This window comes from Gallinula chloropus (assembly GCF_964237585.1).
Source record: "Gallinula chloropus genome assembly, chromosome: 7".
Taxonomy (NCBI): Eukaryota; Metazoa; Chordata; class Aves; order Gruiformes; family Rallidae; genus Gallinula; species Gallinula chloropus.
In genome coordinates this window covers 2,420,701-2,438,295 of record NC_140092.1, presented here as the reverse complement: position 1 = coordinate 2,438,295, position 17,595 = coordinate 2,420,701, and the positions used below count along the sequence as shown (strand labels likewise).

The following is a 17,595-nucleotide window of genomic DNA, read 5'->3' as shown; positions in this document are numbered from 1 at the left end:
GAAACTAGCTGCATGCAGAGATCGTTCTTGTCTCACACTTGACTTCCTTTAAACAGCACCCTGAAGCTTCTCCTAGGCCTTCTGAGCGTTCAGTATTGTTGCCAGAATTCAAGGTTTGGAAAAAGGAAATTACTTGCTTTTTACACAAGATATAAAGTGCTTCAGGAATTAATGTAATATTCAGTCCCTTCAAGAGTCTCAGGGACAGCTCCTGGTGACCTGAGCCAGGTGGTGCTGCCCGCCTGAGCTCCTGCCAGCTGCCTGGGCTCCTGCTGGAAGCAATTTTTACATGAATTTGGCATGACCAGGTTACTTTAGGTCATTGTGGTAGCATCCCAGACCTGTAAATGGTATAGTTAAACCAGTAGATACTATTTTGTCTATTAATCTTCCTAGAAAAGCCTTTGTAATCCTAATTTTCTAGGCCATTAGGGTAAAGGCAGATTACAACTAAAGCTGGTTTACTAACTTTACTCACCTTGGTTTTCCCCAGCCCGGATCTCTTAGGTGTCATGTAGTGTGTCTGCCTGCAGCTTCAGGCATTGCTTCCCTCGCTGGTCTTTCAAGAGTGTTTGCTGACATTTAGGCCTGAGCAACCCTGTCTTACTGCAAAGTTAGATTCAGCTCCAGAGCTGGTCCTGGACTGCACAGCAGGTGGGACCAGGAATCCTCCCGAGGTCCCTGCCATCCTCAATTACCGTGTGATTCTAACCCACTCCCTCTCTCCAGTGGCTTCACAAGCACTAGTTTATTCACAGTTACACAGGGCGCTGCAGTGGAGCAGGAAGAGCATCCAGCCTGTGATGCCTGAATCTTCTTCCCCCGCTTCACCTGCCTGGTTTGAGTCACTCTGCACCGCACACACCTGCTTGTATCCCCTCCTGGCCATGGCCACGCTGCCCTGGGTGCTTCCTGGTGCTTCCATGCACCGGTCACGGGTCCCCACGGCGGGCAGTGCCGGGTTCGCGATGGCTGCGGGTGCAGCAGGTGACAGCCTGGCGCTTCCTAGGTAGGAGCCGAGGGCAGAAGGAAGGCTGGGCTCTCAGCCTCCACGGAACTCCTTCTCCATCCATCCATCCATCCATCCATCCATCCATCCATCCATCCATCCATCACCAGAAGCCCATTTTTCGCACCTGCTTCATTTGTTCCTCGCCTTCCAGCTGCCGACAAAGAGACGCTTCTGACTTTTTCACTGCATCCTCCTGGGACTCACGGCCAGCTCGGGCCGCCCCGTGGGTCGGTACCGTGAAGCTCCCTCAGCGACCCTCGGCTTGTAGCGCACCCTCCCCGAGGGCTCCCGAAAAGCCTCTCCCCCCGGTGCTCAGCGGGAAACTTCACCAGCAGCGGGCTCTGCCGCAGCCGGGAGAGAGAGAGACCCGTCCCCGCCGCTGACCCCGGCTGTGCCCGTGACCCCACGGGTGTCCGCGTGTGCGAGAGACCCCCGCCCCCTTCCCGCCCCCCCCCAGCCGCCCGGCGTTTCGGCGCGGGCCAGCAGATGGCGGCGCCGCCCCGGCTGGGCGCGCAGCCCCGCGCACGCCGCTGCCGTGCGAGCCCCGCTCCGGTTACAACCCTCCCCCGCCCCCGCCCTCCGCGGCGGTGTCTCCCTCCCCGCCACCTCCCCGCCTGTCACTATCACGCCGGAGAGCCACCATGGCGCACGGCGGGCCACGCGTGTCCGCCGCTGCCGCTCCGCGCGGGGCCGCCCGCCTGCCGCTTCTATTGCTGCTGCTGCCGCCGCTGCTGCTGGGCGCCGCCGCCGCGTTGCGTTGCGCGGAGCCCTGCGGCCCCCCGCGCCCCGGAGCCCTGACCCGCGGGGCACGCAGTCCGCCGGAGCCGCGGCACGGCGGCGGCGGGGCGGCGGCGGCGGGGGACAGCCGCTCCCGGAGAGCATCCTCGGCGGCTGGCCGGGAGCAGGTCTCCCTCATCAGCACCTCCTTCGTGCTCAAAGGGGACGCGTCTCACAACCAGGCGATGGTGCACTGGACGGGCGAGAACAGCAGCGTGAGTGCGAGGGGAAGTGCGGGCGGGGTGGGCGTGTGTCTGGGGGTGTCGCTGCCTTTACCCCCTGCCCTGAGCATTGCTTTGCCCCCGCAACTTGCCGGGCGCCGCTGCCTCCTGCGCTGCGCCGGGCTCGGTGGAGTGCTGCTCCCTCCGTCCGCTGCCCTGCCGGGGGGGGCACCCCGGAGTCCCCGCGGGCCGCTCTCGGGGCGAGCAGCGCCTTGACGGCCGCTGAGGTGCCGGCGGGAGGCGAAACGCCGGCGGGGTGGCGTGGACCCCGCTCACCCTCCTCTACTTCCCCAGAAGTTTGGAAAGTTTGCGAGCGCGCATCTCGCGGAGGGGCCGGGTGCGCGGTGTGCGCCGCGCTGCGAGGGGGAGGAGGAGGGGAAGGAGGAGGAAGGCTCGGCCCCGGAGCGGCGAGGCGGTGGCCGTGTGCGACCGGCGCGGACCCGGGTCTTCGGGCAAAGGAGAGGCAGGGGGCGGGCGAGCTGCGGCGGGGGGATTATCTCCTCCAGCCCCACAGAAAGTGCCAGATTAAATCGTCGATGTTTAATCGATTCGCCTCGATTCAGTCGTTCCCGTGTCATCTTCGCCGCGCTCTGTCTCCTCCAGCGCCGAGGGAAGAAAAACCCAACCCCGAAATCAAATCAAACGCAGCCCCGGGCTCGAGGTGGACGCGAACGGCAGGAAGGCGGGGGGGACCCGCGGGGAATCCGCCCGGCGAGCGCGGAGTCGCCGCCGCGGCGCGGACGGTGCGCGGGGAGGGCTGGGGCCAGGCAGGATCCCTCCTGCACGGCCCGGGGCTGCGCTCCGCCGGGAGCCTGCGGGGCATCCCGCTCAGCCCCGGGAGCAGCAGCAGCTCTCCGGTGGTTTTTACAGCCTCATCAGTGGATAAAAAATCTCACGCTGGGATCAGTATTCCTGCATTACAGCAGCAGCCTTCACAACTTTTTGTAGTTAAGTGCCTTGCTTTTATTATTTAATTATCGTTGTTAGGCAGCAGCTCTCACCCTGAGCACCTGTGATCTGTTTTTAAGCCCTTTGCGATTTCAGCAAGTCTTCGCTTCTGATGTATCTACCCCCATTAGTGGTTGTGTATTTATTTGCACGGGTGGTTTCAGGGGTTTGCAGCTTCTAATTTATCCTTCCCTGTAACATTATATCCTAACAGCGGATGTCATAGGTAAATACTACACAGCACCTTGCACCGTCTGTGTAACTTCACAGGCAGGAAAGTATCGTTAGGGAGGCTCAAGATCAACTTTCTCCTGGAATAATTTTAGTGTTTCTGGAAAACTGAGTGTTTTTACTACAGTTCAGCTAAGCTCTGACTCTGCTTGAACTTTGTGAATTTAGCATAAAGTTTACTTAAACTTGGCTCAGTTCAGAGAGCTCGTGCTGTACGTCTCCTAACTATGTGAATTATCATCTTTTCTCTAAGGCTCTCATGTTTTTTGCCTGTTTTGCTAGGGAGTCACCCAGGATGTGGAGCTGCTCGGGCTCCACGGGATGCAGTGATTCCCTTGAGTGTTAATGCTCTTGTGTAATCAGGTGTCAGAGTTGGAGTCAGCGTCATAAAGCTTGACGCTGTCAGAGGCAGCTTTTGATTTGCCCAGGAAGGAAGTGTAAGATGATGGCCATTTTCTGTGAAGAGAAAATGCTGCAAATCAGCAGCATCAGCTATTCTGATCCTATCCTTCCTCCATTTCTCTGCTGTGAGGCTGCTGCCGTTTTTTGTGGACAGTGCTTAGTACAACTTCTTGAAGAATTCAGTATTAAAAAGTTGGCATAAGTTCATTCTGTGACACGAAAGGCGAGTAACAGCTTTCATGCACAGCGCTCTGCACTCAAACCCGACTAGAGTAGAGCCTTGCTAATCCACATTTATGACTAGTGGTCTCTCCTCGCCTCTGCAAAGATTTAATAACAGATGCTGCAGCGAGGGCTTGTATTGCTAAAATGTTATTATTCTTTCATAGTATACTACAGCTCACTTACTAGAGTGCTACCCTGTAGTCTCTTCAAAAGCCAAGACAAATGGCAACTGTCAGAACAAATGAAAATGGTTACAGTCTTTGCTGCAACTTCTTAATTCTTTTTTTTGTTAGTGTCTGCTAATTCAGTGTAGCAGAATGATACTGTCACCATTAACGCCCGCAGATGCTCTCCACAGTATTTACACGTTCCATAAAAAGTACTTCTGTGGAGTTACTTAAGACGTACGTTGCTTACTCTGCCTGCCATCAGATGATTACCAGGTAGGGCTGGATTTGAACGAGTGACCTGCTAATGAAAGACTCTTTGCTGCCTTAACCCTAATGAGAGCAGCCAGTCTTTCTGCACTGCCTCTTTCACAGTTTGCTCAGCAATTTTTTTTTGCCCCTTCTTTTCTTGTTAGCTTTGCTTTACTGCACAATTCCAGTAGAAGAGCTGATTTTAACAAAGGCTTCCACAGAAAAGTGATTTGTAAAAGGCAGCCTGAAGACATTTATTTATTTATTATTTTCCTAAAGAAATACATTAAGCCCAATGGAAACAGGGCGGGCTTAAAGGGTTTGGAGAGAGTTTTGCTGCCCGTGTGTATGTGAGATTAAAGCAACTGAAAATAAGTACCTAATCCAAAACATATTAAGGGATGTTTGTTTATTTATGTTACTCTGAGTTACCAATGCTGAGATCCAGTGCTTCTCTAACCTGGCATCTCACCTCTGTTCTTAAATCGATGTCGAATCTTGCCTTGCTGCAGAAACAGGGGCTTGAGCCCTGAAGGGCTGCTCTGTCCCAACACATTGCAGTCAAGGGGAGGAGGTCATTCCTACTGCTGGGGTTTTGGGTCAGGCCTGGGAACCTCAGGAGGCTCTAAGCAATCTTAAAGTGTCACCACGCACATTTGGCACCTCATTGGAGGAACCTCAGGACTTTGCAAACCGAGGAGCCAAACTAGTTGCTTCACCCTTTACAGCTGCACGAGTGGAAATTTGACAGTGATGAGCTCCAGATGACCGTATATCCTCTTAAACACCTCACCTAGTAAAACAAGTGAAGAAGAAATACGCAGCAGGATTATTCCTTTGAGCTCTGTGATGGAGAGACAAATAACCATAAAAGCAGAGGGGGCAGCTGCTTCTCTGAGGGATGTTCACCTGCATGAATAGTTCATTGAACGTGCTACCACGAAGTGCTCATGTGTGTGAATCAGGGGCAGATAAATAAATTTGAAGGGGGCAGAGGTTAGGTTGATGTGCACATGGAGCTTTAACCAAGTTATTTACATCTTGTAAATCCTCCTGTGCTGCAATAATAGCAGCATGTGAGTTTTGGTTGCCTGAGATGTCTTGAAAGAAACTAAGGCAGCAGCATAAATGAAATCGGTCTTCTCTCCTCCCCTTCTTTTCTGTTCTGGAGAAGTCTGACACATACTTTATTATCCTCTCGCAATGCTGTTAGTTTTGTGAATTAGGGAAACAATGGATTTGGTTGCACAGCAGAGTATGTGGTTACACTGGTTGTAAAGTGACTTTAGGTAGCCAAGGAAGGTCACCGTACTCTTCCTCACTTTGTCAAGAGAGAGCTGTGCACAGAGCTATGCAAATGGCTTCTGGTTTTGTGTCGTCATTCCTTTTATTTCGTGTTCTAATAATCAATTATCTATGAACTCCATAAATGGCAAGTCTGCCCCCAACCTTCCTTGACAGTGGGATGCATAGTTAAAGCCATCACTAGTGATGCAGGTCTTGCAAAGCCAGTCCTTGTAACATCAAGAGTGTTTCTGGTGAGTGAATTCCTACAATTAGTACTTCTGCACTCTGTCTCCTATGCCCACAGAAATTGGTTGTGCACTATTACTTTTAGACAAAGGCTCATGCAAGTGGAACTAATTTCCTTTCCAGTCTGAAAATATCATACACTGAAGACATGACAGGTGGGTGGTGCAGCACACCATTTACTCTGGTCAGGGCTAGTGACTGGCATCTCTGTAACTGATAAATACCATGGAGTTGTAACATGTACAGAATCGCCTCTTACTGCGTTAAGCTGAATATGTATGTTCCCAGATTTACTAAAAATACTCTACCCTTCCTGATCTGGGGAGAGATGCTCAATTGATGGCAGCTTTTAAAAACCCTGCTTTTCGTTAGAAGAGACCTTATAGTCATCCCAGGAGCTTTTTTGTGCTAGGTAAACAACTTTGAAGAACTAGATTCTTTTTGACCCTCCTGGAGAATTCCCATTGTGCATTAACACTAGCTGATTTTAAAAAGAAAATAAAAATCAAAGCCAAAAGAGAAATACAGGAAGAGTGAGACTCATATTCACAATTGATTTTGATTCGTGGGCTGCTCTTCATGCTGTGTGCAGACTGCTGAAGTGTTGTGAGCAGGATTTCAGCCAACTAGTTCTAAGTTCACAGTTTCATGGTGCCAGAATTTCCTTTGTTTGTTTGTTTGTTGACAAAATATTAATTCCATGCAGGCACTTCATTTGTCCAGTAAGTTGATGTCATGATCCCTCATAAACTAGTAGCTCTTTGTTATGGGAAATAAACATAAATATACACACTTTTTTTCCCCCAGACTTAATAAACAGCATCTTATCAGAAAGGAAGGTTTATTGCACGTCTACAGAAATTGCTACACACAAAAACTTCATCTGATCCAGACTTTTCTGTATCTGATATACAGATACTTTGTTTAATTTAAAAAATATTACTCTTTGTGATACGGTTTCCCAATATATGATTTGTAGAGCCCAGTGATCACTAAATGTATTCTTCTGGCAGATAGTTTATTTAATTGGTTTTCTGTTTTGTTCAGTTTGCAATAAATTGTGCTGATGGGATCTGTAAAAAGCCTTGACTTCAATATTACTAGAGCAGCATCTGTAACGGTAAGTGTAATTATCTATTCAAACTGGGCCAAAGTCCGTTTGTGGTAAGGTTTTGGTGCTGTTGCTCAAGAGTAGCCAGACTACTTTTTATGAAACTAAGGGGAGCATGAGGTCAGAAATCCTGATGGCTTGCAGCTTTGATAAATGGCAGATATATTGCAAAGTGAAAGACAGATTTCCCATAGGGAGGGTTTGTTTTTTTTTTTTTAATTTTATTTTAAAATTCCTTGAGATGATAGTGTGACAAGAAGCAAACAGAAACCAAACCAATCATGTTTGAATGGAACAGCAAAGTCCCACATGAAAAGCGGAATTACTTTAATCTGACTGAAGTAACTTTGGAGTTTAACATCAACATCCTTTCCCCCCCCCCTTTTTTCCCCCTGGTGATTTAAAGTTTACAGCTTTCTTCATTTATTTGCTTCTACCAGTCTCTGTTTTCCCTCTCTTCCAGCCCTACAGCTTACTTGTCATGTTGCTGCCTGCTGAGCTCTGTCCACATTTCAGCAAATTCCAGCTGCTAAAGAAAAGAAAGCACCTCTTCTCATGCCCTAAGTAAACACTTAAAATTGATAGATACTTTAATTAGCAAGTGTGTGTTTCAAACCTGCTTGAAAGTCCTCCCTGCACAGCCCTCCATGCCTGCAGCCATACCTGGTTTTACTCAGCTTGCTGGTTTAGCTGGCGTTACCTGGTGTGCTTAGGAGCAAGCTACTAGCAGCCTTAGCTTGAGTAGGTACTACTGTGACCAGCTCAGAGAGTTTAAATCTAGGAGGGAAATTTAGCAATGGACACCAAAGACACGGGATTTAAATCCCATCTCTGATGCTGCTGGTGGGTTACATGTGCATGATGAACCAAATCTGGCTTAATGACAGTCATTAGATGTGGCTTCAGGCTGTTGATAGAAGGCTGACATATCACAGTGGGAACACAATGCATTCTTCCCAGGCTTGACAGTGCTAGGAACTTACAGGTATGGATATTTGGAGAAATAAATGAGGACATCCCTTTTGATTTTATTAAAATTCAAGGCACTAGTAGAATCTTTTTGAAAGCACAGAAGGAGAAAATGATGAGCTTTCCAGAAAAACCAGTAATTGTTCTGCTGAAACAGGAGGTTCTGTGAGTTGTGTACTGATTTATGGATTTAAAACATGAAACTGTCCGGATTACACAAGCTTTTATGCCAGGCCCTTTGCATGTCCAGTTAAAATATTTGGTGGTCCTGTCAATTAAGACCAAAGGATGTCAGCATGAGGAGAAATAATCTGCAGTACAGTGCAAACAAGAGCCTTCTAGGTCCTGGAAGCACAACTTCATTTAAGCCAAAGCTGAAACTCTGTGTAGAAAGTAGTCTGCAGCCTATGACCACTAGCCATAGCTCAGGATGAAACTTCATGACCTGCAACATCCCTTCAGCATTTTTATTCCCATAATCTCACATTGTTTACTAAACATTCCCACCTCCACCCCCCTCCCCCACTATAATAATAATTCAGAACTCTAAGAGCCACCAATGCCACTTGTGAAAGAAATGGATGGGATCCTTTGTTGTGCCTTACTTCAGCCATCAAGTCTGAGTTTGGGCTTCTGTAGTAGGAGGGAGGTGGAGAAAGTCCCTGGGTTGATCTCTACCCTTACAATCTTAACAGCCATGCTTGAGAAAGCTCGGATGAGTTGACTTTTGAGAGCATCTCTCTTTCTCCACTTACTGGAGAGGGGCATAGATTACTGACTTTGATGCAACACAGGATTCATTTAAAGTTGTCCCTAACCCAGGGATGTTTGTTGCTGCTGTGGTTATTTCCTTCCTCCCTTATTGTAGTGTGGCTGTTGGAGTTCCAGTTGTGGATTAAGACACTGTTGTGGTGGATATTGCACAACCCCAATGCAAAAAAAGCAGGTGCAGTTCTAAAGATTTCATAATTACAGTTTTGCCTACGTAAACCCTTGAGGAGCAGAACCACATGCTTAAAGGATGTCTGTGGACAGAGATTACACAAAGGTCTCAGTTGCAGTCCAAGGCCTGCTCCAACAGCTGCTGAAGTATTTTTTTTGCTACTGACTTGTCATATTTGTACATAAGCAGTCATGGGGGGTAGGGCCTGAAATTCCCCCTCCGAGCTGAGAGTTAGTCAGGGCTTTGGAAACACGCTCACCCTGTGTGTACTTTCTTCCTGTCTCTCTTTTGTCCCAACCAGGAGATCTGCAGTGTGCCAAGGAAAAGTGAAACAGTCTTAGCAGGAAGGGTTGTGAGTCTCTGTTCTGGCAGGAGATGTGTATTTCAGCTCTTTGTGCAGAGGGGGGAATGAACCCTTCTGCTGGATGAGCACTGTAAGCCCAGTGCTGTTGTGTAGGGGTGAGGAGGGCAGTGCTGCTTCCCACGGGAGGAGCACTGCCGCTGTGCAGTGTGTGCTTGTGCTTGTGCACCTGCTGGACTCACTGCCTTTGGTGAGATGAGTGGAGAAGTGCTGTGTTTATGGATCTTGTTGGATTTCATCAGCCCTGGGTGAGGCTGCTGTGGGAAGAGGGGAGATGCTGAGATGCTGCTGTGATGCTCCACGCAGCCCCGTCGACGCGCCTGTGCGCTCTGAAGCAGTGCTGCAGTGTCCATGGTGATACCTCAGGGAGATGGGATGCTTGGTCAGAGGTAGAGTGTGGGCTTCCAAATGAGTAGCTGTTGGGTTAAACTGAAGCTGAATAGGAGTACTGGGAAACTGGGTACCTCACCAGTGTCTTCTGAAATGGCACTTGCATTACATAGGTGATTTTGTGCCTCGGTTTCCTACCTGCAGTGTGAGGATAGCAGCACTTCCCTAGCTCTTAGGACTGCTGCTGTTCTAAATAAGCTGTGCACTTTGATATTGAAGTAATGGTTATCACTGTTAACACCTAAAAGAAGCAGGACCGTAGCAAATCACATCTATGGTTTCTTTGTTCCTTTGACTGCCTCACAGTACAGTCTAGGAATTAGGGAAGAAAAGGCTCTCACAGGTCATGCAAACTTCTCTGCTTGTTCTGATGTTCATTTTGATTAGGGCTCCTTTTAATGTGTAGTCCAGTTTAATTTAAATGCCTGGACTCTGGCACTTCAAGATCATTAAACAGACTAAAGATGACGTGACTAAAAACATTATCAGTGAAACTTAATCTGTATTTCACATGTTTTTTTCTGCCTCTGTTTACCAGTATACTGAAATAACTGCTGCCTTCTCAGTGTTTGTACCTTTCCTACTCTTGTAGACTAGTAATTATTTATCTGAATAACATTTGTTTTGGCCTTTAAAATTTTCTTTTATAACTCATTTTGCTAGCTCTTTAATTGCACCATCTGGATAAGACAGAACCTACATATAATAATACCAACCCTGTGTTTGACTGGCACATTTTTAGAAATGTACATACACACAGAGATTATTGTTCATTTCTGGCTCCCCTCTAATCTCTCCAATGTCCTTGTGATGATCTGTGTTTTCTGAAAAGAAAACTACAGAACAGTAAATAGTTGTGGTTTGTTTTTTTTAAAGGTAAGTCATGAAATAATTTGGTCATAAGCAAAAAGGTAATTTCTATGGTTTCTATGCAGGAACATTGTTAGAAGTTTGTTCTAGTAGATGAAGTGGGTGCATTTGATGAGTTTTTTTCCCCCATTGACTTTATGAAATTTGTTTCTTGCATGGTCTTTGGACAAGATGCCTCTCTCTTTGGAGACAGGGTAAAACTGCATGAAGTGTCACAGGAGCGTATCTACAAGCACCAGCTACTCTCATGTGTCCTTGTTGCTGCTGAGCAGCAGGCCCATGTTTACTGGCCAGTGTGTTGAGTTCTAGCATGTTTTTTAATCACTGTTACTCTCTTCTCTGCTGCCCAGACATAAAGTGCCACTGGGAAAGAGCACTCTTCCCCCCAGCATGGTGTGATGTACTGGGGCTCTGCTCTGAGTTGGTGGCATTTAGGTGCTTCTGTAATACCAATAAGTAATAATGCTGGTGTCTGAAGATTGAGCTGTTCCACCTGGAAATTCTAGTGGTGCATAGCCTGGCCTCCCTAACTCAGCTACAGCACAGAAAAGTTGCTTTTCTCAGGTATTGAAGAACAGCCTGTTTATGGTGAGTGCATTCCTGTGCTTGCCTCTATCAGCAGCTGCCACTGCAGGACAGGTCCCCCACGGGATGGAGCTGGAGGGTGAGAGAAATAGGTTGGAGTCACTTTTGGAGCTTTGGGCAGTGTTTCAGTGTTAAATGTGACTTATATTGAGAAAGTAGTTGTTTCTTCATTGAAAACACAATTGTATCAGGGGATGGTAGGTTGCCATCAAATCTTCCTCAGTCTAAGTTCAATAAGATACTATTCATGTTTTTTCCTGGCAGAAAAAAGACCTTGTAACTTGCTTTTTTTTCCAGAGGATTTGGATCTACCTGTGAGTCTAAGGCATAAATTGGCAGCAGTACTCGTTAAATCTCATCCTTTACAGAAAGGAGAATATTCTGGGTTCTTCTTTTATGCTTTTAGGTATTGTGTTGGGTGTGCAGTGTAAGTAGATATCAGTGTTAACACAGGTAAAGAGTGTAACCCCGAGGAACTCCTGAACCTCTTTGTCTGGACAGCTTTTTTAGGCATGGCTTTTGAGGGGCTCCATGGGTGAGGCATAAAGCCAGAATGAAAGCAATTAAAGCAACACATGCCAGCATCAGGTGGATTACTTCCTGGGTGCACAGAGGTCTTTAGAAATCAATTGCCACCACAAGGCAATGGGGACCCATCAGAAAGAAGTGCATGTACATTGTGCTCCAACGTTGAGCCTGGTACAGAGCTCCTGAGGTGAACTAGAGGGAGGTTTGTAGCAGCAAATGTCTGTAGATGTCCAGGGACCTGGCTGGGGATGCTGGAGACCCATAACTGTGTGTAGCTGAATGGCACAGGAACACTAAGGCTCTTTTGCCTGCCTCACCTCAACCTGCAGTGATCTCTCCCAGTGGGAAAACAAATCAAAAGGGAATGATTGGATCTGCTCTGTGTTTGTGTGTCTATATTTACAGGTTCTAATTGCCATGGTTCTGAACTAAATAAACCCCAGGACCCTATTGCAGACAGGCCAGTTTGAACACACCTCTGTCTCTAAGTCCCCACCTGGTTTTCAGAGTGATCCCATCGTGCTCTTTCTGAGCACTTTGTGGGACCCTGTTGACACTAGTAAGGGTTCACATTAGATTTGGCTGCTACATACTAGTTTGCAGATGCTCTGTGTGAACATCATTCCTCCTATTTTAGTCTTGTAAAGCTCACAAGTTGAATTGATATGTATAGGACTTTGAAGTCTTGGGAATCTTAGCATTTCATGTGGTTAGAGTACAAAAGCAAGTAGACATATGAACTACAAAGCTTTCCTCTCCCAGGCTCAGGTGCCCCCATACAGGCACCAGGACTTATCTGAATTGCAGCTTTTGATTTAGAGGTCCATTTCTTGCTTTGCTAATTTGTTTGCCTTTTCATCAGTGGTTTCCTATGTCTCTCTGCCTGTTACCTAACCACATAATGACAAGTATGTCAAAAGGTCTCAGCCACCCTGAGAGCAGTCTTGAAACGTGTTCTCTACGCTGAGTGAGAAGTACAAAGTGAAGAGAAACTATGCAGAGCCTCTGTGTTGGGAGTATGGTGTCTTTGGAGTGATTGGTAGTTGTGACAGACTATAGAGGGCTGAACTGCCTGGTTACCCTTGGCTGTGCCAATGCTGAGGGTATTGCTGGGAAGCTGTTACAATTGGTGGCCCTGAGCTTTTCATTCCCCCTGGATGAGGGAGGCCAATACTGGGAGGGTCAGCTGCTCTTGTTGAGGTTTCCCAGCCTGATAGGGAAAAGAAAAAATATATATATATACATGAAAGAATGCAGAGTTTTTTCCTCTTTTGTCTGTGACATCCACTGAGGTGCTGCTGAGCACATGCAGGAGGGAGGAGGATGTCTGGATGGAGCAAAAGTGCCCATATTTTTGGAGCAAACAGCCCACTATCAGTGTTTTAAATTTCTCTTGGGTCACAGATATTATGATTAAACTCTGTCTAAAACCACCTCAAAGAAGAGAAACAAGGAAATATGTTGCACATCAGCTGAACAGCATTTTTGTAGCTCCATGAAACCCACTTTGTGATTCACTGACTAAACTGTTGTCTCTGACCTGCTCCTGCACAGGAAGATGCAGAAGGAATGCATTCCCCTGCATACAGAGTGAATTGGCACCCCTGCTTTAAAACTGTAAGCTGCAGCTCAGCGAACACGTTTTCAATTCATAATGAAATACACATGTTCATCTTTGTGCAGCATCTCTCAGGGGCTACTGTGTGGAGCACTGAGGGCCACTAACAAGATCTCCTTTTCCTTCCTTCCTTCTCTTCCAGCTGCTTTGAAACAGATGTGTTTTTATCAAGTGGGCTACATTTAGAGGGCTCTGAACCTTGGTATTCCTTTTAATAATCTCATTGCTCCTGGAGAACTCTTAAGAGACAGCAATTTTTAAATTCACTGTATAAGCACCTCGTGCCTTATGTTCCATCATTTTATTAAAATACCCTTGTGAGAAAGGAGGGAGGTTATTGACATCAGGCTACCATACATAATCAGCATGAGAGGCAGGTAGTTAGCTAGTAAATTGCCAACCTAAAACACTTTGTTTTCTATTTTTTTAGTTTAGATAGCTACAGAAAAGCCACTTCTTAAACTGGCACGAGCTGGCACATCTTAAGAATTGAATGAAAAGCAAGCTTCTTTGTCAGCCAGTGGACTTGGTTTGGCTTGGTCAGTCTGTAAGCACTCAGGAATGTCTGAACTGCTTTTGTATGTGCTACAGAGGAGAGAGATGTTTTATGAACATTAGAAAGACCTTCCGCTTCCTGTTTGAATCAATGTCCATATTCTTGTGAGGGATTACATCTTGGCTTTAATGTTTGTGACTGTGAAGAGAGTGTTCCAGCCCATGGTTAGAGAAGGGTTTAATCTTTATTTTGTTTGCAGACACTGCCAGCAAGTCTGGTGATTGCAGTGCTGTATTTTGTGAAGTGCATTGAGGCTCCCCGAGGGAGCAGGGCTCAGTCCAGCGGGGTGTTTCACAGGGGTCTCTGGCTCAGAAGTGGAGCCCTTGGAGATGAGAGCACTGAAATTCACATTTAGGCTTAGACAGTGTGCCAGGAAATAATAGAACGAGTTCATAGTCTTTGATCCACAGTCTGTTGTGTGTGTGTGTGGGGGTTGAATAAAATATGCAAGCTTTTTATTTCTGTAGTAGCTAAATAGACTTGTATTTATTAACTGAATCGGGTTGTCACAGTCACTATCACTCAGTGAGAAACTCTGCTCCCCTTTAGGCAACTGGTACATCTGTCTGTTTCTGTTACTTTTCTGCCTGCTTTTTCCTATGTCTCTCATTCCTCCCGCCTCCTTTCTTTGTGTGTCTCCTTTGTTACTCTCCCTTCATTTCCTTCTCTGTACTAAAACACCTTTCTCACCCCTGAGAGCTTAAATTGCATCATCTTCCCTGTTGCATTTGGAAAAAAAAAGAAAAGAATCTTCAAAGCCATGGTTAGTAATGACCCAGATGTCATCAGTTTGGAGTTGCCATCCCAGTGAATATGGATGTGCACACTCGGTCACACGCTGTCTGCGGTCCTGGGCAGGCAGCGCGGCATCGCTTCAGGAAATCTCACCCTCATGGCAGTGTCTGTAGCGCTGGAGGATAGCAATAGCTGTCCCCAAAATACACCTTCTAAGTTGATACAGGCCCAGGGGCAGTGTCTTTCACCTCCTGCCCCCCCCCCCCAGCCTAAAGCTGTGAAGTACTCTCTTCAACTCATCTAGGGTGAGTTTCAGACTGGGGACATGAAATAAACTGCCTCTGCGTTAAGTTTCTGGGTGTGTTTAATGGATCGTGATTAGAAATGAAAGACTCACAATCCCATTTCCAGTCATCCATTCTGTGATCTGCACACCCCATCTAATAAGACTGTGTGTGCTGCTCATCACTGGTAGGATTGCTCTGCAGCTCACCCAGGTTTAATTGAAAAATAATCATCATTCAGTGTTAGATTTAATGTGCAAATGAGGTATTGTGAGCAAAACACAACTTCTGAAACAGTTATTGCCATGGATTTTATTGCCTGGATTAAATTCAGATATTAGTACATGTCGTTCTGATATCTGGGCGATGTCATTCTGATAAGTGACTTAGCCAAGTATGCCTCATGATTATCTTTTGCATCCTGTAGGCAATGAGTTCTTCTTCCTTTAAGTGAAAGGAAATACTTCCAAGCTGGTACTTATTGCAGGAATTTAAATGAATGAAGCTTCTTTTGAAAACAAAAGCAAGCTGAAGAAAGCAAGGGCAGCAAATGAGTGTGAAGCTGTCCTAGGAGGGAAACTGCAGCTCATCCATGCAAGCTGAGCCTGGAAAACGTGGGAGTCAAATACAGGGAAGCGCTAAGGTCTTGGTGCCTGGCATAGCTTGTTTCTCTGATGCAAGTGCACTTGCTGTGCAGTCACTACAGTTCATGGGCTGAAAGAAGATGAACAGATTTAGAGTGCTTTTATCTAACACGAAATTGATACTGTCTTAGGGGAATGACTTCTAAGAACATCGGATTGTCTGTACTAGGCTAGACCCCTGGATATCTAGGGAAGAGCATCAGACTCGGATGAATATTTTGTGATACTTCACCAGACAGCTCTTCTGGCCAACAGCAATTTGTGGCTCAGGGGTAACTGTAAAAGCTTTTCAGGTGCAAGAAACATACCTTGTTTCTAAACATGAAAACAAGAGGGACAGTGAGCTTAGGTACCTAAATGCAGCTGTTAGCTGAAATTGCTGGTACTGAATGTCTATTGGTTACTTTATCCATTCCCCAAACTGAAATCAGTTCAAATTTTGGTGTGTGTTCTCAGAGTGATTTAAATGTTGTGCCTCTGTAGCTATAACTTCAAAACTATTTCTTACTGCATTGATTTAAATAGTATTTAAATTCCAGCAAATTATGTAAAAGAATAAGTAGCCCTACCAACACAAAATTTACGAAGTACTTCTACTGACAACCTGGGAAGTTTGAAGGGTACTGTTTCTCTTGAGCAAGTGTTGTTTCTAAAAAGAAAGCTTGTTTTTATGTAGTTTATTATAGCATCTTTTTAGAAATGTTGGATGTTGGTACTATCATATGGCAAAATGCTGAATAGATTCCTTGGCAATTTAAAATCAAATAAATGTTCATTAAATAGACAACCTCATGTGAACCAGGATTACTTTAAAATTCAAGCCATTCTTTTCTTGGTACATAACCAGTACAGTATACATTCTTATCAACAAGTGAGCCTCATTTTTAATTTATGAAAGTTTACCTGAGAGTATTCAAGTGTCTCTCCCTTTCCAAGCATTAAAAAATGCCTTTGATGTCTCAGCTGTTGACTTTAAACCAGCTGATCGTCTGGTACACTGTATAATAAAGTTGTTTTGATACATACAAGAAATGCTGCTTGTTCCTTCCTAGTCTGCATGGCATAATTAAGCTAGGTTTTTGTTCAGTAAAAACGGTGATCCTGTTAAAGTAAAAATCAATCCTTTTCTCCTAAGTTACTTTAAGGCCAATTATTAAACAGGCATAATCAAGTTTCTTAGACTTTAAGAAGTGCTAATGGTGAATTTTGAAAATCTTCTTGCTCATTCTTATTTACAAGTAGTCCAAGATTTAAAAATAAAGGTCTCTAGTGCTCTCTTCTCATTTTTAATATTGGATTGAAGGATATCAATAAAAACATTCAATTAGAGTGGACTGTCTGTAGGCTCCATGGGAACCCAAGCCGTGATTAGATTTCTCAGCTAGAGCAGAACAGCACCATTTCATTTACTTAAATTTCACCCATTATGGAAGGATTCTGAGCTTTGATTTGTCTGGCAGTTAGTGGAGTGTTCACAGTAATGGAAAAGAGGAGGTGTAGGAGCTTACAAAATGAAGAAAAGTCAACACAAACAGGAAATATAAAAAAATAGTCATTTAAATTGGAATTTCTTGCAGTTTTTCCTTTTCAATTTTTTTACCTAAACATTTCTATGTTACCAAGTTTATCTACAAAAAGCAAGCCTGTCGGGTCGAGCAGAAGTGTGTTGGGTTTTGCCTTTGTCTTCTCACTGTCTCTTAGTCCTCTACCTTCCTGTCCATAGCCTGGTTACTTCAGTCTTCCCAGCTGCTGTAGTGGTTTGCTCAGCATGACCAGGGTCAGCATGTGACATGTGAAAGGCACATCGGCCGAAGGAAGCTGATACCCCGATCCCCTCAGTGTCACTGCTGAGAGAGGGAAACCAGCTGGCATGGGTGAATAGATTCCTGCATCACTCTCCTTGCACAGGCAGTCAGTTCAACAGAGAGACACGAGGCCTGAGTGAGTCCTCATCGCTTCCCTGTAGCAGAAGGCTCCTCATATCGGAGTTTCATCCATCCGAATTCCCTGATGCACTCTGCAGTCAGTCAGACAGGAGGGCAGTGGTACTCCATACAGTACTACCCAGCCCAAAGCCTGTCCAAGGCAGAGCAGGCTTCACAGTTTTATGGACCAGATCCTCAGGCTAGTGCTGCACCTGTACTAGTCACAGGAAGAGTTGGGGTATTAAAGCAGCACAGGCGTTAGCAGGGGTCTCTCATTGCTAACAGCACGAGGCTCACCCTGATAAAGA

The 17,595-nt window shown here is 46.0% G+C and overlaps 1 protein-coding gene across 1 annotated transcript in view; it reads left to right on the top strand.

Moving 5' to 3' along the window:
• Positions 1-1,653: 1,653 nt before the first annotated feature.
• The window catches only part of SORCS2 (sortilin related VPS10 domain containing receptor 2), a gene marked incomplete at both ends in the record, with an annotated part of 500,666 nt that continues 484,724 nt past the window's right edge, over positions 1,654-17,595 (top strand). Inside the window, one exon of the mRNA XM_084266658.1 lies at positions 1,654-2,004. Coding sequence (XP_084122784.1) covers positions 1,654-2,004 — 351 coding nt within the window. The remainder of the gene's footprint in view (positions 2,005-17,595) is intronic.